Here is a 21,899-nt window from a genome sequence, read left to right on the forward strand (position 1 = left end):
GGGGGCACATGGAGAAGGAGATGAGGTCAGCAATCCCTGGGTGGTCAGATAGAATGTAAATGAGATGCAAATGCATCAAGTGCAGTGTTCCATGGGCTTGTCAGCCCCAATTGTCCAGATTCCAGAAGAGGGGCTAGGGAGGGCCAGAGGGAGTTTCAGGGGCCAAAACGTAAAGGGTGGGTGGAATGCGGACGGGTAAAGAGAGCAAGGAAGGGGACCAGGAAGCAGGAATGCAGAGGCTCCCCGTCCTCATCATTTGAGCACTACCGCTTCACCCAGAGGACTACAGCTGCCACTAAACGCGAGGAGACGCCCTGACCCTGGGCTTGTGCCCCCTTCAACTGCCAGCTGTCCCTCCTGTCCCGTCAAGCCTAGCCCTAACCTCCCATCCCAGCCAGCCAGCTGTCTCTGCCCATCTCTCCCATGGTGAAACCTGCCTGTGCATGTGTCTGCCTCCCCTGTCCCACCTGACCCTGTCACTCACACCTCCAGGGTGGCAGCAGCCCAGTTCCCCAGCATAGATTGGTCCCTGGGAGTTGGGGTAGGCTGTGGGGGCTCAGAGGCACCCCAAAACTGAAGCTTTAAGGTGGTCATATAAGAAATTCACATATATTACCTCTCCCCTCCTTGAGGGACCTTTTTAAAGGGACTCCCACCCCCAAGCAGCAAGGTTTGTACTGTTAACTTGGCTGGCTGACACCCTCTCTCAGGAAGTTACCCCCAGAGATCCCGGGGCTGGAGGACAGACTGCCCCAGGGAAGCACCTCCTCTCTATCAGTTGTTCTCCCCATTCATCAAGGCCAGGTACTCAGTGATGTGCTGATGAGGCCCGAGATGGAGGCTTCGAGGCTTCCAGAATCCTCAGAGACGGTTCCAGCCAGCAGGCCACCTCCACAAAAGGCCAAGATTCTAGGGACTCTGGCCTCCTTCACTGACAAAATGCCTTCCTTGGGGTCACAGACAAATTCAGCCATAGTAAACCTGTCTGCTTCCTGTACACCCAACTTCCAACCCCTCCCCCTGCCACCCATGCTGGAGCCCCTACCATCTCCCTAGTCATCCCCTCCCATTCTCACAGCCCTCTTCACACCCAGCCTGGCCCCTGCTGACTCAGCTCAGCCTCCTGGTTGCCCTGGGCTCCCTATATGCCTTGGCTGCCTCCCTGTGACAGCATCCTGCTGCTCCGTCCCCCTGATCTTTAGGCCTTCCTTCACACCTTTGAGGCTTGGAAAACATCCACTTCTGCAAGGGGTCCCTCAGGCCCCTTAATAGGGGTCTGCCCCTAGAAAGGGCCTCTAGCTGACCCTGATGAAAGAGACCCCCAGTAAAGCCCCATAACCCTCTGCCAGGATGCGGATGCGGAGGGCATTCATAGCAGTTTCTTGCCACAGTGCTCCAGGGTCACCTGCTCCTTGTTCCCAAGATACAGTGAGAGACACTGTCCCAACGATGAATAGACAGCCCAGCTCAGTCAATGCCATAGCCCCCACCCCGCCCCCAGGGCAGGGGAAAAACCTGGGTCCACACGGATAAGAAGGGAAGACACCGTGTCTGATACTCAAGGGGCCCCCTACTTGGGACACTCCCCAAGTCCCACCTCCAGCCCCTGACAAGATCCCAGGCAAACGCCTCTCCCTTTCCCGCCTGCGCGCCCATCCCCGGCTGGCCGGCCGGCCGGCCGCCTGCCTGCCGACGTGTTCACGTGCCAGGGCGCGGGCACAGGCCGGGATTGGGCTGGGGGCGAGAGCGCGGGCCGCCTTGGCCCCTCCCGGCCATCCCTCCATTCAGCCCGCGCCAGCTCACGCACCCTCCCCCGCTAACTTTCCCCCACTCACCACCCCATGGACTAGAAACTCAAAAAGTTTGCTTTTCGTGGCTTTGCGCGCCCCTCCGGTAACTTCGTCCGCGGCCATCGGGGTGGGCTCCGCGGCGGAGCTCACTCACTCTCTCTTCCTCTTTCTTTCCCCTTTCTGCCTTTTTTCCTCCAACTCTCCCTCCGAGTCCTGCTGGGCGCTCACACTTCTACTCGAGCCGGGCGGGGAGGGCCCCTTCAGGGCTGCCCTGACGGCCCACGGCCACGCCGCCCGTGCGCCGCCGCCGCTGCCGCATTCCTGCGCCGATAAGACAGAAATAGTCCGGGCGCCCGCGCGCTGTTTACTCGGCCGCCGGAGAGCCGGCCTGCAGCCCTCGCCGTGCAAACAGCGCGCAGATAAGCGAGAGGCGCGGAGCCGACTGCGGCCGGTCTGCGAGGCGGCGGGCGGGGCGGCCCCGCGGGCTCTCTCCGCGGCAAGTGGCCCTCTCAGGGAGGGACTTCGCCGGCAGAGCCAGGCAGGGAACAGCCCGTTCCAACTTTCCCCCCAGTGGCTCCTTCTGCATTTCTGAAGCCCTTTCCCCAGAGACCTGGCAGGCCAGTGCGGGAACATTCACTGGCAAGGACTGGGGGGATGGGTGGGGGGGACTGCGCCTGGAGGAGGCCTGTCCTCCTGCATCGGGCGAGGGGCAGTGCGGTGCCTGCCAAGGCGGCGGTCTCATGTCCACGGATGTGTGTGCCCTTGTCTCGCACAGCGTGTGCTTATCCCCTCTGTGGGCAAGGCGCTGTGGCTATTTAGGTGTGTGTACAGACAAATGCCTTTTCTATGTGTCTCCCTCCATGAAAGCCTCTGGTGTGTGAGTGTGTGCGTGTGTGTGCGTGTGTGTGTGTGTGTGTGGCATGACACCGGCCCTGCCTTTCAGCTCTGTGTGAGTCTATTTCTGGGTATGTGAGTCTTTGTCGCTATGTGAGAAAGTGAGGGCAATAGGGGAAGTATCTGGGAAAGAGGGACAGGGATGGAGCTCATGAGAACAGGAAGAGAAAATGCGAGGGAAGGCTGGGAGCCGGGGTGGGTGGAAAGAATGAGGCAAGCATCACTCTGGCCTGGCTGTGGGGTATGGGTGTGGACCTGGAGGAGCTGGGACAGCTGGAGATGGTGGGGCCACCTTCAAGACCCGAGAAAACAGGGGCTGCGGCTATGAGGGAACCCCAGAAGGGGTGGTGTGGGGGTGGAGAAGGGACAGGAAACAGGAGGGGCAAACCGTAGCTCCCCAGGCTGGAGCCCGGCCCCGCCCATGCTCCCAAAGGCCACACCTCTCTCTCATCCTCTCCGTGGGGTTTTGAGGCAAGCTTTGGATCAACCTGACAGCTTCGTGGGGCTGTGCCGTCCAGATCCAGGTGAGGGCGGGGCAGTGCCTGGGGGAGTTTGTTGGAAAACTGCTTAGCAGTTCTCCTCTGAAGACCTGTTACTACACCAAAGGGGCTCCTGACCCTCAACCCTCCACCATACCTTCCACACACGGAACAAAGAGAACAGGGCAGTGTGCTGCCCAGGTCTTTGCTGCCTGAAGCCTGACTTACCCTGGACCCTGGCTTTGCTCCCTGCTGCCTCTGTCCATCTATGAGCCCCCACCAATGCCCCAGAGGGCCAGAGAGGGTATCCGGATCCAGGGTGCCCCTCCTCTACCCCTGGCTTGGCAGGGGATCTAGAGACCCCCTTCTTACCAAATCTCCTCCAGACCCACATACAGAGAGAATGGGCCCTGGTGGGGGGCCTCCATTGGCCACAGGCCATGGAAGTGGCTGCTGGTAACCTGGGGGGCACACTGCCAAAGCTCCGGTCTACCCACTACTCTCCAAATGTCCACCCTGATTCCCTTTCTAAGCCTCTGCTCTCCCATGCTTTTGCCTGGAATGCCCTCCACCTCCCCTTGGTCCACATCACACCCATCCTTTAAAGCTGGCTCAGGCCATAGCTCCTCCAGGAAGCCTTCCCAGATCCCGCTTGTTCACATGGATCTGTCTTTTCTCTGAAGGCCTGTTGTCCATCCACACTGCCCCGTGCATTGGCACTGGGGTGACGAATGATGTGCCCTGTACTTCATGTGTGTTAGGTTTGGTGTTACTGAATAGGCTGCCGCTCCCTGAAGTCAGGGACTGGTCTGTAAGTCCCACTCTTACCCCCATGCCTGGGCACAGGGACTCGATAATACAAATGCTGCCTGATGACATTTGCGAACACTCAAAACTCTGTGGACCAGCGGATGGAGTTCACACTGGCCACCGCCAGCCCCTGTGGGTGCTTCTAGCATGAACATGCTAAATCAACTGGCCTTGGAGGTTTGGTGGAATGGGAGGGTAGACACGTCTAGGCTTTGCGCAAAGCTCAGAGCTCTCAGCTCCTCTTTAGAGAGGAAGAAGTCAGTACAAGAGGTGGGACAGACACTCCAGCTTGGGCAGTTGGGAGCTGAGGGAGAAGCATGAGGAGGGTGGGAGCACCCCACGTTTGTGATGGGGTTGGGAGACTCCGAGATCAAGTCTTGAGGATGGGCGGTAATTAACTGATCTTGGCGGTGGAGGGGGTTGTGGGAGGTGGTTGAACCAAGGGCTGTGATGACAGTGGGGAGATGCTGGGGAGTGTCACTCAAGTTCACAGGTACAAGCCCCCCCTCCCAGTGTCAGGATCAGGCCTTCTCCTGCGGCCTCTACTGGTTTTGCTCCGCTGGGAAACGTCCTTATTCGCGCACAGATACACAATGCCTGCCCCTCTCCGCTCCCCATGCACACACACGCTAATGCAGATGCAGGCGGACAGGAAGGAGCACAGGGGTTTACACACATGGGCACACCCTGACCACTTCCACCTCACACTCACAGAGGCCCGAATTCACGAAGCACGCGCCAGCAGACTTGTGTGCATGCTGCTTTTACTTGGGCGACCATGGTTGTGCGGACACGGGCAGCCTTCAGACCAAAAAGCTGAGGCGGAGAGAGCAGGGGCCAGCTCCCCAAGAGCCTGGCCCAGAAGGACGCTCCAGCGTAGCCTGCTGCAGGCTTCGGCTGACCAGGAAAGCCCAGATCCCACGGGCGGCCCGTCCCCCAGTCTAAATGGCAGCACTCCGGGCAGCAGGGTGCCGGGTGTCCGGCAGAGGCGCCTGGCTCGGCCGGCCGACGTCGCGCCGGCCGGAGCCGGAGTCCCCCCTGCCGTCCCCCCATCTCCCCTTCCCTCGCTGAGCACCGCCGGCACCAAATGGCAACGCGCCTCTCTCCACGCAGGAGATGCGGCCGTGGCCTGCCGGGACGGGATGGCGCGCCCCCGCCGCCGCCGCCGCCGCCACCGCCGCCGCCGCCGTGGCGGGCAGGGCGCGGGCTCCTCCGCCCGGGCGCGGACCCCGGGCGGGCAGCGGCGCCGGCCGGGCATGCGCGCCGGCCTCGCGGTGAAGGTCAGCCCGGGGCCTAGCGGCAGGACTCCGCGGCGGCACGGGCGGAGGGGGAGGGATGCGGGCACTTAACTCCTTCCCTTCGGAAGACCGCCACCAAGGCCTTGGCGGGCCGGTCCCCCCGTCCCCAGCTTCTGTGGAAGTCCCGATGCGGGGACGCAGGCCAGGGCAAGGGGAAGGGCGGGAGGAGGGCGCAAGGGGCCGGCTGGAAGGGGAGAAGGCAGGCTGGAAGGAGAGGAGGGGAAGAAGGAACAAAGGAAATGGAGACTGAAGGGGAAAGGACTGCTTCGGACAGACCTGTCACTACCGTCCCTTCCCCTAAAACCAAAAAACCAAACCCAGTGCCATCGAGTGGATTCCGACTCTAGCGACCCTAGACCCCAGCAAAATAGCATGCCCACGGAATGGAATTACCCTCACAGATCCTGGCGTGCATGCTTGTGAGTTGGGGTGTTGGGGTGTGTGTGTGTGTGAAAGAGAGAGAAAGAAAGAGAGACTCTTCAAGCTCTGGGGCTAACAGACCCTTTCCATTTCTGTGTTGAGAACCTCTAGGCCCTGGCCCCCAGTTTCCCCTCCAGTCTCTAAACCCCGGGACATGCCAGTGACCTGCCTGGTCTAAGTCCCAGGCCCTAGGCCCAAGGCACCCTGGCTAGACCTTGGAGCCCTGCCCAGCCCCCAGAGATGAATGAAGGGGCATCAGGTCATATGCCTCCCCTTTGGCTACTCCCCTGCTCTCCCAGAGCCCTTCCATGTGAGAACGTTCTGGGCTGGGACTCCTGCTGCTGCTATTAGGGCTGTCTGTCTCGGTGTGACTTTGCCTTTCTGTGTCAGTTTTGCAAACACACGCAGCAACAAAGAAAAGGGAGGACACCAGCATAGCTGTGTGGCCTTGGGTGAGTCGCTGTATCTCCCTGTCCCTCAACTTTCTCAGGGTCAGAGGATTCTGAGGGCCCTTTCTACTCTGAAATCCAATTATTCCATCAGACAGAGACAGGAACCAAGTCAGATGGAGGGGAGGGGGAGAGAAGGAAAGCCAGACACCAGAGAGACACAAAGAAACAGGTACAAAGACACCCACGGACAGAGGGACAGGCACAGAGCAGGCAGTGGTTCTGCTCTTGCTATCAGCACCACCCTCTCTGTGAAGGCCTCAGGGACGCCTCTTCCCAGCCTTCTCCCCCATGCATCCCTCTGTGGCTGCTTTGTTCCTTATCACACATACCTTTGTAGGGCCCTTACAAATATCTCTCCGGTCCTTGCGGGCCTGGATGAGAGTTTACCTTGGGGTCCCAGGGCTCTAGAGCAGGCTCTAGAGTAAAGGCTAGTTGAGTGAATAAGTCCTCCCTTCTCTCTTCTCAGGCAAATGGGATGCTCCATGATCCCCCAGCTTGCCCCACAAGAACTGCAAACACCAGGAGGGGAGAGTTGGGGCTTTGGGGCTGAGTGCCTCCTGTGACCCCATTAAAAGAAACAAAAACAAAACCCGTTGCCTTCGAGTCTATTCCGACTCGTAGTGACCCTACAGGATAGGGTGGAACTGCCTCATAGGGTTTCCAAGGAGCTCCTGTTGGATTCGAACTGTGGACCTTTTGGTTAACAGCCATAGCTCTCAACCACTATGCCACCAGGGTTTCCATAAGGAAGCATATTTTGGACTCAGACGGTTTTTTCTCACTCCTCTAGAGGCCCGCAGCTTATGGCACTGCACGAAAAACATTCCTGATCTGGGAGATAAGGTGGTCTGTGGGGCATTGCTTGTATGGGGTCCCAGAGGTGTGCCCTGCCTCTCTGGCCAGCAGAGGGACAGCAGGGCCACAGCTCTGACTCTGGTGGCAGTGCTCCTGACCTGCTGTGTGTGTCCCACAGAGCCATCCTCATCCCTGCCCTATCTCCCTCCTGAACTACACCCGGCCATGTCTGGCTAGATCCAGTGGCTGAGACCAGGGAAAGTCAGGAGACTTGTAGCCTCTGGATGTACAGGCCTGTTCAGACTCCAGATGGTAGCAAGTCTTTCCCTCGCTGCTCATCCCTGGGAGCTCGGGAGCCCCAACCCCTCTCTGGCTCCATTGGCCTCCTAGCTGAAGGGTAGCCAGGGCTGGGGGATCCCATCCATTCCCCATAGTACCCTCCCTCTCATCCTGCCCCTGCCATATCCCAAATGCCTGGGCCACCCCGGTGTTTGCCCCACATACCCTGCTCTATCCTGCAGATCCACCAGCGAAGTCCTTGCTGTGATCCATGCTAGGGGAGGTGGGCACCCAGACTTGGAGGCAGCCTCGTGGCTTCCTATGGCCTGGGAATCTAATACCAGTTTCTAGGCCCTGCTCTGCTCATGCCTGGCTGTGTGGCCTTAGGAGGCCTCTGCTCTGTCCTCATCTGTGAAATGAACATGCTGCTGCCTTCTTCTCCGCCTCCCGGAATGCTAGGACCGGCCCTAGTGTCAGCGCTGGGGAAGGCTGAGTGCTCCAGCTTCCCTGGGTCTCTCAGGGTGGCGGGCTGAACTTCCTTCAGCTGTGTTTGTCCCCTCTGCCCCTCCCTCCAGTTCTCCTTTCTTTCTTGCACAGCTCACTGCTCACAGCTCCCTCATTACCAGTGTCAGGCCGGTCTTCCCGGAGGCCTAGTGCCTGGCCCCTACCCCAGGAAGTTCCTGAGGACTCAGGAGAGCAGGAACAGGCCTCAGCCACTGGTCTGATCAAGCCGTCAGAGGAATTTCCACCCTCTTCCATGTTCTGAGGGAAACTGAATAGAGAAGAACATTCATCCGGATTTCCTTAAAAATATTTTTTTGGAAATTAAGCCAAATGGCAGTGGGCAGTGGAATGTGTAAATATGCCATCCACGTAAGCAACACATGTACGTGGTCTCCCAGATGTCCTCAACTCCATCAGCAGGAGTCAGGGCAGCCCTGCTCACAGGGCCCAAGACCACACTCCTTCTCTGCCCCAGACCTCTCCATCCCCGCCTCTCCCATCACCTGTCCTGAGCACCCCCAGGAGTAATCTCATCTTGCCCTTTATCCCAGACTTATCAGTCACCATCCGAAGCGTGGGTTGCCCTCAACTCCTGCACTCTAATCCCCACACTGCTCTATTCATCCCCTATTCTTCCATCCCCGAAACCTTCTACTATTTGGTTCCTCAAAATAACAGTCCAATACCCATGGCCCACTAACAGGGATATGTGCCCCCTCACCTTCTTGCAACAGAAGCCAGGCTTTCCCTGAGGGCATGCTGCCCTGGAAACCCCTTCTGTGGGCTGTGCTATTTCCTAGTGCCTCTGACACTGGCCTCGGGGTTGGGTGGGGGCCCTCCTTGCCCCTCACAGCTGCTTCCTGACCTCTGGATCTTACCATCTTCTGACATTAGCTCCTAGCTTGCTGTCGCTCTCTGGCATGACTCCTGACTTACCACTTGCTGACTGTCAGCACCCGCACAGATGATCCTTTTCAGCAACTTGACCACTTCTCCTCCACCCTTCCTCAGCACTCATTCCCAGGCTCATCTCTTAGACCTTGCCATTTCCAGCAACTACACCCCCATCTCGGTCTCATGCACCCCTCTGTCTGGCTACCATCTCCTTTCTTTCCAGCTTGCTCTGTCAGCTCCGTGACATCCCCAAGTGCTGCAACTCCGCTGGAACCTCTAACCGATCTCACTGGCCCATACCCCCTCATCCCAGCCCTGCCCTTGCATATTCTCTTGGCTTGCCTGTCCTGTTCTCATTCATCTCACTTGGGTTAAATCCAGCTTCACCAACTCCCTGCTGGCACCAGTGTAGCCGGATGTGGCTGGGGCAAACCACACAGCCACCCTGCCTGGCCTCACTATAAATGCAGGATCATGGACTCCCACCAGCCCTGGGGCACCCTGCAGCACACTCTATCTCCAAAGTCCATTCACATCCATTCTCGCTCCAGTTCCTCTACATGACTTTTCCAGCATCTCCTCCCCATCCTCACTTCTGGCTGATGACCCCTGCTTCCTACTTCACTGAGGAAACCAAAGATTCAGAGGAACTTCCAGACACTCCCTCCACCTCCTCCCACCTCCCAGCAACTGAACGGAGCCTGTTACTACAGATGCATTATCTATGCTCCTGCGGAAAGGGACCCACCCCCTCACATACTTAATGGCACAGCCTCAGCAGTTCACTACAGGACCATATCATCAGCTTCCCTCTCTACTGTGATCCCTGTCAATATGCAAAATTACCATTATTTTCCCATTCAAAAAAACCCCTAACTACTTATCTCACCAGTTACTGTCCTGGTTGCAACAAAACTTCTTAAAAGGGTTGTCTACGTTTGCTGTCTCCAGTCCAGCTGGACATCTGTCTGACCGGTGACCCCTGTGCTGCCAAACGCAGTGACCCATTCTCAGTTCCCCTCACTTGGCTGCATTCTCCTCTTTGAAACATTTCTGCCTTATATGTGTAGCACGCTCCCTCTTGTGTCTTCCTCCACCTCCCTGGCTGCCCCATCTCGGTCTCCTTTGCTGCCTGGTTCTCCTCCTCACTCAGGCCCAGCCTTGGCCTCCCTCCCTGCTCCACACACACTACCTTGGTGGTCTCATCCAATCATATAGTTTCAAACACCATCTATATTAGGCTCCCGAGAATTTTCCTCCAGCCAGCCCTCTCTCTTGATCCTTACATCACATACCCAACTGTCTGCTTAACATGTCCACCTGGATCTTTGATATGTATCTCAAACTTAAAAAAAAAAAAAAGGTCCAAAATGAAACTTCTGCTCTTTCACCTCAAACTTGGCTCTCCACCACAGTTCTCTCCATCCTTCCAATTGCTCAGGCCCCAACCTTGGAATCATCCTGGAATCCTCTCTTTCTCTCACATCCCACATCAATCTGAAGGCAAAATCTGTTGACCCCCACCTTCAAAATACAGCAGATTCAGAATCCAAGCCCTTCTTACCAGCTCCCCTGGTACCACCCTGGTCCACAAATACTGAATAGTCTGCTTCCAACCCTTCTACCCAACAGTCTAGTCTCAACACAGTAACTAGAGCAATCCTTTGAAAAAGTGAGTCAGATCATATCACTACTTGGCTCCAACAGTGCCAAGCTCCCAATGTTATTCAGAGTAAAAGGCGAGGTCCTAAAGGCCCATAGGACCCTCCTGTGCCACTTCTCTGCCCTCATCTGCTACCACACCCCCACTCTGCCCTCTGCTCCAGCCTGGCCTCCTCGGGTCTTTGGACTCTCCACTTCCAACTTGCTGTTGCCTCTGTCTGGAATGCCCTTTCCTCCAGCTACCTGCACAACTAACTCCCTCATGTCTCTAAGCCTTTCTTGAGATGTCACTTTTCAATGAGGCCATCTGTCCACCCTGCTTAAAACTGCAGCTCCCTCTCCCCTCTACACTCCTTCTCTCTTTTATTCTGCTCTATTTTTCTCATAGTAGTGTACATCTTCCACCGTTCTACACAATTTACTTATTTATTAAGTTAATATTTAACGTCCCTCTCCCCCCAGTAGAATGTAAGCTCCAAAAGGGCAGAAGTTTTTATCCCTTTTGTTCCCTGCTAAATCCCAAGTACCAGCACATGGTAGGTACACAGATACATCAAAGGTGTAGGTCAAGGGCGCTCCCTCCCAGTCAACTCAGCGCTTCCAGCAAGGCTCTGAAAGCTGAAGGACGTTAGAGTCTGAGCTTATGTTGTCCTAGGAATAATAGCAACAGCACCATTCTCAGTTTGTATAGGACTTTGCTGTTGACCAGGTGCTTTCACTACACTAGCCTGTGAGATCCAGACAGAAACGCTACCCAGTAGGTGGTAGGATTTCCATGCTAAAGACAGGGAAAACATGCTCTAAGAAGCTGTGGGACTTGCCAGAAGCTAATAGCGGTGGGGCTGAAGCTACAAATTGAGTTCCTGGCTTTACGGTCCCTGGGTTTCTCCTTCATCTCCCTGAACAGTTAAGCACTTGGCTACTAACTGAAAGGTTGGTGCATTGGGAAGTATCCAGGTAACGCCACCGGTATGGGAGGAATGCACACAACCACTCTGCTGAGCCTGCCTGGCCCCCCACCGAGGTCCCTCAGGGGTGTCTTAAGGGCGTGTGGCTACATGGCCCCAGGCAAACAGTGCTTTCTTTGGTACAGCCATCTTGCTCTCCCTTCCAGGTGAGACTGAAGGGTCATAGATTTGAAGGATGCAGAAGGTCCGATCTGGGTCTAAAGACTTGCAGAAGTGACCTGAACTGCCACAGGTTCGGTCCAGGTCTTGGGGACCACAGACTTCTTAGGGAACGAGGCAAAAGGATGTCAGCTTGAGGAGAGGTGTGGTCTGTGAGGCCGGGGAGAATGACCAAGAGTTTCATGGTCACAGCTCAGCTGTGTATCTACCCATGTCCCCATATGACACAGCCTGTGCACCAGCAGATGGTGCCTCTCCCTCCTGGGGTCAAACAGGTTCTGTGTGGTCCCAAAGCCCAGCTGCAGGGTACTGCTGTCATGAAATATGTGGGGCAGGCCAGGGGCGGCAGGTAAGTGGTGGGGTGTTCTCAGGTGAGGGGAGGCCTGCTGGGTTTGCCATGTGTGCAAGGTTACGGCCACTTACTGGCTGGGCCAGGGTTGGGCCCAAGGCTGTCTGATTCTAGAGCAGCAGTTATCGACTTGGTTCCTCAGACCTTCTTAATGAAAGCTGGCTGGTGTCCCTCATAACTAATCCCCTCCCAGGGCAGGAGGAGGCAGGCAGCCCCTCAGCTAAGCCTGAGTAGCCTGCCCTGCCCCATACCCTTGTTCTCAGAACAGGGCTCTTGCCTTGGCTATTGTACCCGGTCTGTCTTGGGCCTCGGCTCTGACAACAGGGCCTCACTGTTCTTCCTGGGGTCCTGTCCTCCCCTAGGCCTTCAATCCTCTACCCTGGGTGGGGTTTCCACAGGCTGCATGGTGTGATGGCTCAAGGCTTGGAGTATAGAGCAGGGTTTCTCTATCTCGGCACTATTGACATTTGGGGCTGGATAATTCTTTGCTATGGGGGCTGTCCTGTGCATTGCAGGATGTTTACCAGCATCCCTGGCCCCTACCCGGTAAATCCTAGCAGCATCCCTCCCCAGGTGTGACAGCCAAAACTATCTCCAGACACTTAATTGTCCCCTGGGGTGAAATCACTGCAAGTCGATAACTACTGCTCTAGAATCTGACAGCCTTGGGCCCAACCCTGGCCCAGCCAGTAAGTGGCCGTAACCTTGCACACATTGACCAGTCTGAGCCTCATTTTCCCTATCTGCAGGAGAGGGGGTGCCACCCCTGACTCTTGATGGATGTGAGGACTGAAATGGGACTGTAGAATTCATCACGGCACCAGGCACAGAGCAAACATGCAGCCTCCCGCAGCTGCTGTGGCTAGCTTCCTGATGCCCTGGCGTGCACCGACTGCCCCCGGGCCCTGTCCCCTTGGCTGCTGTGACCTGCCTTACCTCCAGGTCCTAGTTGCTTGTGCTGCTGACCAAGCCCCATCAGAGGGCAGTGAGACCATGGAGCCTTCAGAGCCCTGTGGTGGCCGTCACAAATACTGCTAAGGACACATGTGAGGGTTGGCCCAGCAGCTCTGAGACACTGGCTTTGCCAAAACCATTGGAAGTTTCCTGGGTCAGAGAATGGCCACAAGTGGTGCTAGTGTGGGTCAGGACACGGGAAGCCCTGGCACAGAAACCTGGCGAGGGCCTGTGGAAAAGGGGAGACAGAGAGAAACTCAGGAGCCACTACAAGTAGTGAACCAACTGGACTTAAGCCTAGAAGAATGTGTGAGGCCATTTATTGGGCACCGAAAAGCTGAGGCTTGGGGAACTGCTGATGGAGGCCTCTGAAGGAAGAGCGAGACCCTCCTCCCAACACAATAATTGAGCCCTTGCTCTGTGACTGGAGTCCCTGGGGGTGCAAACAGTTAAGTGCTCTGTTGCTAACCAAAAGGCTGAAATTTCAAGTCCACCCAGAAGTTCCATCTACGTCTGATAATCAGCCTCTGAAAACCCTACGGAGCACAGTTCTACTGACACAATGGGGTCACCATGAGTTGGGGCTGGCTGCAAAGCAACTGGGCTTTTTTTTCTTTTTGGCTCTGTGACTGCCTGGCAAAGTGCAGACACAGCCTCGACCTCAGAGACCTCATGGTGAATGAGAAAGGCAAGTAAGACGGATAGGACTCTGTGGCGGGGAAATACACAGGTGGGCGCTGGGGGGAGGGGCCCCTGACAGAGTAGGTGGGGCTGCCCACCACGGTGTCTTAGAGCAGCCACACCTCAGCAGCAAGGAAAGGCTCTGAGACAGCCTATGGGTAGCACAGGGGTGCTGTGGGCCCAAGGGTCTGCTGGGTCAGGGGTCAGGCACTCACAGCCCTGTGCCTTGTCTCATCTTGGTAGAAGGCCCCTGAGTAGTGGGAAGGGCTAGAAGGGCCTAGTGGAACACGAGGCTAAAACTGCTAATGCCTGCAGCGCTTACCGGGGCCTGGCGTTGCTTGGTCTACCCCTTGTACATCCACTCACTGGTGTCCACAACCACCTGTGAGGTCAGTCCAGTTGCTAACCCCACTTGACAGCTAAGGGAACGGAGGGTAGGCTGAAATGCCCTGTTCAAAGTTGCAGCCGGGAGAGAGTGGAGTGGTGGCTTCTACGCCGGCAGCCTGTCCCAGAGCCAGTGCACAGGGAGGTAAGGGAGTGTCCCAGGCACACCTGGCCATCACCTCCCAGAGGACTGGACAGGAGCGACACGCTAGACTGAAAAAATAAAAAGCAAGATGGTGCAGAGGTTGGGTGCCCTGTGAGCACATCAGCACCACCACTGCTGCCAAACTGGCCTCCTGGTGGTTTCCCCAACACTCGTGCCCACCCCTGAAGCCGGCTTTGCTCCCTGGTTCCCACCTCCAGGGGTGCTCTTCTCCCCGCCTCTCGACTCGCTCACATCGCTGGATCCTTCATGTGGGACTAGACGTCTCCTTCCATGCTTCCCTGGACCCACTCCAGGGTGGCAGCATTTTCTACATTGTCCTGTTGTTATTATTACGAGCACCTCATACTCAATCCACAGGCAAGTTTGTTGATTCAACCTCTAAATTCCCTCTCAAATCTATCCACTTAGCAGCATCTCCTCTGCTACCACCCTGTCCAGGCCACCACCACTCGCCTGGACCCATGGTCTCACCTTGGTCTCCATCCCTCGTCTCTCCAACTTCTTCTCCACACCTCAGCCAGAGCGATATTTTTAAAAATATTACTAGGGCCATGGTACATCCTTGCTTAAAATCTGACAATGGCTTTCACTGCACTGATAAGACCCAAATTTCTTGCCGGAGCCTGCATGGCTGAGTGATGTGGAGCTGTGCCCGCCCTCCAGCCTCACCCCGCCCTGCTTGGTCAGTGCCTTGGTGCCCCTTGCTGGCACCAGCTTCGAGCCCACTGCCCCTCTGCCCCTGCTGCTGACTCAGCTCCTGATGACCTCGAGCTCACACGGCTCTCCTGGCAGCTAGCTCGGCTTTTATTTTTTACTTTTTCAACTAAAAACTTCATTAAAGGTCAACAAGACAGGCCTCTTACATATGCAGATTCCATCACGCTGGTCGGGGAGTGGATGGCTGCAAAGTTGGCTAAACTAACTTGGCATTTCGGTTCACTAAAATCAATGGGCAGACACAGGACCAGGGAGAATGGACTTCTCCACAGTGGGCTGAGACGCCCTGGGGTTTTCAGTGGATTCTAGGCCATAAGGAGCCTACGATGGGACACAGGCAGCATGAGCTACAGGCTAGGGCCTGGGGCCATTAGAGGGTGCTCCACGGCCTCTTCAGGTACACCTGGAGCAGGTGATCAGTGCAAGTGACACCTAGAGCTCTCGGGCAGTCCCTATATGTTGGGCATGGTGTGCGGTGCTTTATGGCCATCCTCTCCCCGAGTCTCTAAAGGAAGGCATTCTGTCCCACGTCACAGAGAGACATGGAGGCTCAGAGAACTAGGTGGCTCCTCCCCAGCCAGCACACCTGGTAAGCTTTGAAGCTGACCTTCCAACCCAGGCCTGTGCAGCTCCAGAACCTGGGTGACCCCCACGGTGGGGCCTTGCTCCCCCCGATGAGGAATTATTGAGGAAAGCAGCGCTGGGTGTTCCCGAGAGCAGAGTCAGGGGTAAGAGGGTCTGAAGGTCTGAAGGTCTACCACACAGAGCACAGAGGGACGATTCCCTGTGAGAACAAAGGGCAGCCACAGGGAGGAAGACCCCTCAACATACCGTTGCATACCAGTTGCTGTTGAAACAACTCTGACTCATGGTCACCCTGTGTATCAGAGTAGAACTGTGTTCCACAGGGTTTTCTAGAAGTAGATCACCAGGCTTTTCTTCTGAGGTGCCTTTGGGTGGACTCGAACCTCCAACCTTTTGGTTAGCAGGGCGTGAACCATTTGCACCAGCCAGGGACTCCCCAGCAGTTGAACACGGAATGTACTTCCTTGAAGATACTAAGCTCTTGCAGTTGGGGAAACTCGAGGGGGAGACCTGCCTGGGAGTTGACAAGAGGACACATGTGGCCCAGCCCAGGTATCAGCAGGACAGGCTGGCAGGCAAGAAGGCGCACCCTTGGTGGCTATGGTGTCAGAGGGTAAGGGCAGACAGATGTAGGCTCACTTTAGAATGAGCTATCAGGGCTGCTGGCTTCTGCCACCCACACTCATTCACTCCTTGTTCCTCCACATTCGGTGCCGAGCACGATAGGCACAGTTCCTGCCTTTATGGGGCAGCGCAGTGAAATATTGAAATCAAACTTTCGGTAAGTGCTAGAGGACAGAGAGTGGGACTTAAAGCCCCGGGGGCAGGGGACGTCAGGAGTTGGCAAGGGCAACAGCCATGTGAAGGCCCTGACTGAGGGAAGGGGAAACTGAAGTCTGGGCTGGCCTGTTAGTGTGTCTGGGCCCCGGTTCTGCTCTGATGAGTGGGTGGTAGAGGGCCAGACGGAGGTGGGCGTCCAGTCAGGCGCCATCAATCTCCAGGTAGAAGACTGTGGTGGTGGGCCAGGGTGGGCGGGGGGCAGGATATGCTTAGGAAACAGAATCAAGTAAAAGGACCTGGTGGCTGTTGAGATGTGGAGAGGAAGGGAAGGCTCGCGACCAAGGTCATGCCCAGGTTTGGGGCTTGAACAGCAGCATGCTCCATCCCATCCTGCTACTCTCCTGCCTGTGTATGTCCAAAGGACCCTTCTGTGCCCCAGGAGAGAAGGGCTTTGGAGTCATACTTCCTCACACTCTTCCTCTTGGGAAGGAGGAGTTGTAAGGTCTATCTGCTGGAGTGTAAAGGTCTGACATCTACGGAACAAGTTCTTCTCCTGGGTGAGGCTAAGGGGTTGAAGGGGTGGCTTCCATGTCCTGCCCTTCTCTTTTGAGCAAGCCCGCGGTAGGATGGTGCATACCTTCTCCTGTCCGCACGCCCAGGTAAGCAAGCCCAGGTTAGGGCATAGGACCTGCCTTCTGCATTCGAGCCTTGGGTCTGAGCCCCCTTCTTCGGTCCAGCTTTCTCCACAGTAGAGCTGATAGATATATCTGTGACATCTGTGCCTAGTTCTCAGTGGGCTGGGGACCTGGGGTGTGCACTGGACAGCCCCTGGGTATATGTGCTGATCATCTTTATTTTCATATGAGGATACTACCCCACCACCAGAATGTGACTTTATGTTTAATTCTCAATTTTACATAAGCCTTCGGCTGCCCGATATTTATGACACTTTGCCGTAAATATTAATACAGAGTATTTCCTGAAGGTAGGCTATGCATTCCTCTAGATTTTATTTTTGGATTAAGCAAGATCATCAATATTTATATGCCTGAAGAGTACTGTTCTGTCCTTGCCATAGCCGTAGGAAACTACTGTGATATTGTTGAGGACATCACTTAGCTTCTTCATACAGGATCGCCCGAGCAAGTGGTCTGACTTCTGTCTTATGGACGGCGTGAGTCAGGTGGGCAGACAGAACCACTGCTGCAGCCTCATCAGGTCGCAGGACCTCAGGGTCTGCATGCTGTGCTCTGACCTCTCATCCTGGCTACAATGTATTCTTCCTGCCTATTCTCCCCAACCCTGAGATCCTCAATATCTATATCTCTGCAAATGGCCTCAGCCTGGAGTGAGGGCTGATGTCGGAGTCCACACAGGGTTGTCAACTCTAGTAAAGGCAGGAGTCGGTACACTCTCAGGAGGCTCATTCTCAAAGCCCCTGGATGGAAGTTTAGGTCCCAAAACTAGTGTTTCACAGCTTGGGGAGCAAACCAACAGCACGTGCTGTCCCGAGAGTGGGTGATGCTGAAGTGACTGACCGTATGATCAGTCCCTTAGGAGTGACCAAGGGTCCCCAGATCCCTCAGCAGGAAGGGACATGGGGGGCCGCCATACCTCCCACAAGGTGTCCTTTGTCTGAGTCCCACCGGAAGCAGGCTGTGCCCTCAGGCTGGCCCTCTGGTGCAGCAAGTCAAGAGGACTCAGAATCCAGCCAGAACTTAGGCCACTGGCTCATCCCAAGGCCCTACAGCTCAGCTCCCAGTGTCCCTTCCCAGTGACAGCTTTGGCTCATGACCTTGGTACTTGACGCTTACCATGGTTGAGCACTCAGGTGCAATCACCCAGAGGCGCTCAGGGTGGAGACAACCTAGAGCTGCTGTCTGCCTGTGTGTGCCTGGCAGGGCACTGTCTAGACGCCAGTGGTGGTGGGGGCTTGTCAGCATCCTGATGACCAGGCGCATGTACAAGCCACCTGGAGAGTTGGCAGCAGCTCCCTACCTCCAGCCTGCACGCCGGATGAAGGCCAAGTGCATGTGGGCAAGTGCTTCTCCCCACATCCCACTCCTCACCACCTCATCACACTGGAGACTGAGGGTCCCCGTGACCAGGGCCACTCTGGGACTAGTACCACCAGGATGCACTCCTGCCCTAGAGGCCCCCACCCATCCCTTCAGATCGGCCCAGGTAGGAGGGGCGCTTTTTTGGCCCGCTGAGGAAGGGGAATCTGAGAAGGCACTCTTTCATCCTGCCCACCCGTGCCCCTGCCCTGCTTTCTGAAAGCCCCTTTTAAATTGCACCTGTTGCCCCCTTTCCCAGACCCCCAGGCTGGCACTGCCTGCCATGGGATTTCCTCTCTGGGGCTGCCAAGTCTGCTGTCCTGCTAGACACTGGCGCTATGGCCAGTGAGGGTGGCTGGAGTGACAGGTGGGCTGGCCAGGCAGAACCCAGATGAGACCTCAGGCTTCAGGTCCAGCTCCAGCCCCTCCTACAGCTTAACGGGGCTCTACGGCAGTAGCCCATCCAGCCCAAGGGGGTTGATCTGGGACTACCAGAGTGTCCTCAGCTCACTCAGCAGAGGCGAGGAGGCTCCGCAGGGTGATGTATGCACAGGACCTGGGAGCATTTTGAGCTCAAGGACTGCCTGTGGCCAGGCAGGGCTGTCCCCCGCCAGAGTTCTTGCAACAGGCTGCCATCCCCTCCTGCCAAGAACAACCCCTCTGCCTGGGCCCTGGAAGGCTTCTAGAGGTTCACCAAAGTAGCAGTGTGGGGAATAAGTTTCTAGAGCCCTAGTTGTACCAGGGGGTCAGCAGGTTCCTTCTAGCTAGCAGACAGCACGTGTGCATACGCTGTGTGTTCACATGTGTGCACGCGTGTGCCACGTGTACAGAGGATGTTGTGTGTCTGGTGTCTGTGTAACAGACATGCACATGGTGGGAGGAAGTGGAGCCCACACAATTTTCACATGAACCAAAAATTCAGAGTCACTTTGAGAGGCTTAGGGACATTCAGTAAGAGGCAGGGCAAGGAAGGGGGCATAGGCCTGAACCACAGACATCAGTAGGCTCCCGCGGTGGGAGACATGGTGAGAAGCACTGTGTGGGCCCTAAGGAATCCAGCTGGGACTAGAGTGCCCAGAGGATACCGTGCAGCATGGCTGAGGGCTGGGAGCTGCCTGCTTCTGGGATGGAGGGGAGAGGACACGCCTACCTGTACCACGGCGGGTGGGTGCTGAAGGCCTGGAGTCATAGGTGGCAGGGTCCTGCAACGGGAGAGTCATCCAGTACCCTCTCAGAGCCTGGGCCCAGAACCGCCACGCTGGCAGCCCCAGGGGCCATGCTGAGGAGATCTGAAAGGAGAGGGCAATGGGAGTATGGGCCACCCCCAGCCCAAATACAGGTTCCAAGTGGGCCTGTAGATGCCTGAGGGGTGGCCATGTGGGCCAAATTCCCTACAAGGGAGGCCTGAGGATGAAGCCTGGAAGCCGCGAAGGCAGGCTGGAGGGACCAGTCCTGTGCTGGAGTGCTGCAGGAGGCAGAAATGGAGACTGGCTCCAGAGTCCTGCCGGGACAAAGACCAACAAGGAAGAGAATAGGGAACCTAGGCAGCGCCCAGGCCCTGGCAGGGGAAGGCAAGTTTGGTTGAGGGAGAGAACTAGGCATTTGAGGTGCCCAGAGGTGGTCCGGGGAGCCTGAGGGGTGGATGGCAGGTAGTCGGCTCCTCAATCAGCCAGTGCCTATGTACACAGACTCCCTGGTATCAGCCCTGGTGCCCCAGCAGCCCCCCTGGCCACTACCTGGTCCCCCAGCCTGAAGAGCAGGCTAGAATCAGATCCAAACTTCTGAATGGAGATCCCTGGGCAGATGGTGGCAGTGGAGTCATGGTGGATGAGGAAAGGGCAGTGTGGGGTATGGGGGTATAGGGGTGTGCCTGTATACGGGGGAAAGGGGGAGAGCTTCAGAATCGTTCAGGGTCATGGTACAGCCACAGCGGCAAAGGGTGTTGTTGGCCAAGGGCCATCTCTGAAAGAAAGGGGTGAGGAGGAAAGGGAGGTGTTACCAATTGGCAGTGAGCTGGGCAGAAGGGGAAGCCTGGAGGCGGGGGTACAATAAGGATGGAGGGGTTAAAATGGTATGAGGCTGGGACCCCTGCCTGAACCTGGAGCTGGAGAGGTTACTAGCCCAGGGCTGTGGGGAGGGGCCCTGCAGGAAAGTGGGAGACAGAGGGACAACATGAATGGGGAAGGACCTCAGGGGAGGGTGCCAAGTGGAGACATGGAAGGTGTCAGGCAGGGGGGAAGATGGGAAGGTGCTAGGTAGGGGAGATTCTAACAAATGGGAGCAGAGGGAGTGCCAGGCGGGGGAGGAGGGGGATGGCAGGCAGGGGAGGAAGGGGATGGCAGGAGGGGGAGGAGGGGGATGGTAGGAAGGGGAGGAGGGGATGCCAGGCAGAGGGAGGAGGGGTGCCAGGTAGGGGTGGAGAGGTATGCCAGGCAGGGGGAGGAGGGGGTGCCAGGCAGACGGAGGAAGAGGATGGCTGCCAGAGGAAGAAGAGGGTACCAGGCAGGGGAGGAGGGGGATGGCAGGCAGGGGAGGAGGGGGATGGCAGGTGGGGGGAGGGGGATCACAGGCAGGGGGAGGGGTGCCAGCAGAGGCAGGAAGAGGATGGCTGGCAGCGAGGAGGAGGATGGCAGGTAGGGGGAGGAGGGGGACGTCATGCAGGGGGAGCAGGGGATGCCAGGCAGGGAAGAGGGGATGCCAGGCAGGGAAGAGGGGACGCCAGGCAGGAGGAGGAGGGAGGGTGCCATGTGGGGGCAAGACAGGGTGCCAGGTGGGGGGATGAGAAAGGTGCAGTCAGGGGGAATAGGGGTGTGCCAGGCAGGGGGGAGTAGGGAGGTTCCAGGCAGGGGGAGGAGAGGAGGTGCAAGACAGGGTATAGGAGGTGGTGGCAGGCAGGAGGAGGTACACAACAGGGGGTGGAAGGGAGGTGCCAGGCAGGAATAGGGAGGTGCCAGGCAGGTGGAGGAGGGGATGGCAGGCAGAGAAGGAGGGGGTGCCAAGCAGAGGAGGAGGGGATGCCAGGCAGGGAGAGGAGGGAGGGTGCCAGGCGGGGACAAGAGGGGGTGCCAGGTGGGGGAATGATGGAGGTGCAGGCAGGGAGAGTAGGAGTGTGCCAGGCAGGGGGGAGTAGGGAGGTGCCAGGCAGGGGGAGGAGAGGAGGCGCAAGACAGGGGGGTAGGTGGGGGATGACAGGCAGGGGGAGGGGGGGAGGTACACAACATACGGTAGAGGGGGGTGCCAGGCAGGGGGAGGGGGCGATGCTAGGCAGGGGTAGGAAGGGATGGCAGGCAGGGGGAGGAGGGGGATGCCAGGCAGGGGGAGAGGGATGGCCTGGCAGGGGGAGGAGGAGGAGGGATGCTAAGAGAAGCGAAGCGGGTGACTGCCAGGTGAGGGGGGGCGGGGGCGGGCGCAGCGCGGCGGGCCCAGCTGGGCCTGCGTCCTCGCCCAGGGAGCGGGGGCGGCACGGCGCGGGTCGCTCACCTGATCCCCGGGGAGCCCGGCCTGAGCTCGGTAGCCCGCTCCCGCTCAGCGGCGTCCAGTTCCACCGGCGCCTGCGCCGCTGCAGCCGGAGCGGGGGAGGCGCAGGGAGTGTCTGCAAAGAGCGCGGAGCTCAGCCACGAGTTAGGGATCGACGCCGGAAGCCTGAGGTCCTCCACCCTGTGCTCTCACCGAGCTGGCAGGGCCGACGCGGGCTTTGCCAAGCCTATTTGCATCTTCGGCCTACACACAGACCCATCTTAGATGTGTAGATGTACCCCACACACATCCACCTGGCAGTCAGAATAGCATGGATACCCGCAGCTGTGACTTACATTGCGACAC

The 21,899-nt window shown here is 57.3% G+C and overlaps 1 protein-coding gene across 5 annotated transcripts in view; it reads right to left on the bottom strand.

Annotated features, from left to right (window-relative positions):
- The window catches only part of SMARCD3 (SWI/SNF related, matrix associated, actin dependent regulator of chromatin, subfamily d, member 3), a 29,092-nt gene extending 7,465 nt beyond the window's left edge, over window positions 1-21,627 (bottom strand). The window contains exons 1-2 of one of the 5 annotated variants that reach the window (XM_064275055.1): window positions 21,558-21,627; window positions 19,228-19,366 (exon numbers count right to left, since the gene is read on the bottom strand). In XM_064275055.1, coding sequence (XP_064131125.1) covers window positions 19,228-19,266 — 39 coding nt within the window. In that variant the 5' untranslated portion in view covers window positions 19,267-19,366; window positions 21,558-21,627. Of the gene's footprint in view, window positions 1-1,835; window positions 2,149-19,227; window positions 19,367-21,557 lie in introns of those variants that run through there. The other 4 variants (XM_064275053.1, XM_064275054.1, XM_010590081.3 and 1 more) reach the window with 4 other exon arrangements.
- Between the last annotated feature and the right edge of the window lie 272 nt (window positions 21,628-21,899).

Source organism: Loxodonta africana, chromosome 22, assembly GCF_030014295.1.
Source record: "Loxodonta africana isolate mLoxAfr1 chromosome 22, mLoxAfr1.hap2, whole genome shotgun sequence".
NCBI lineage: Eukaryota > Metazoa > Chordata > Mammalia > Proboscidea > Elephantidae > Loxodonta > Loxodonta africana.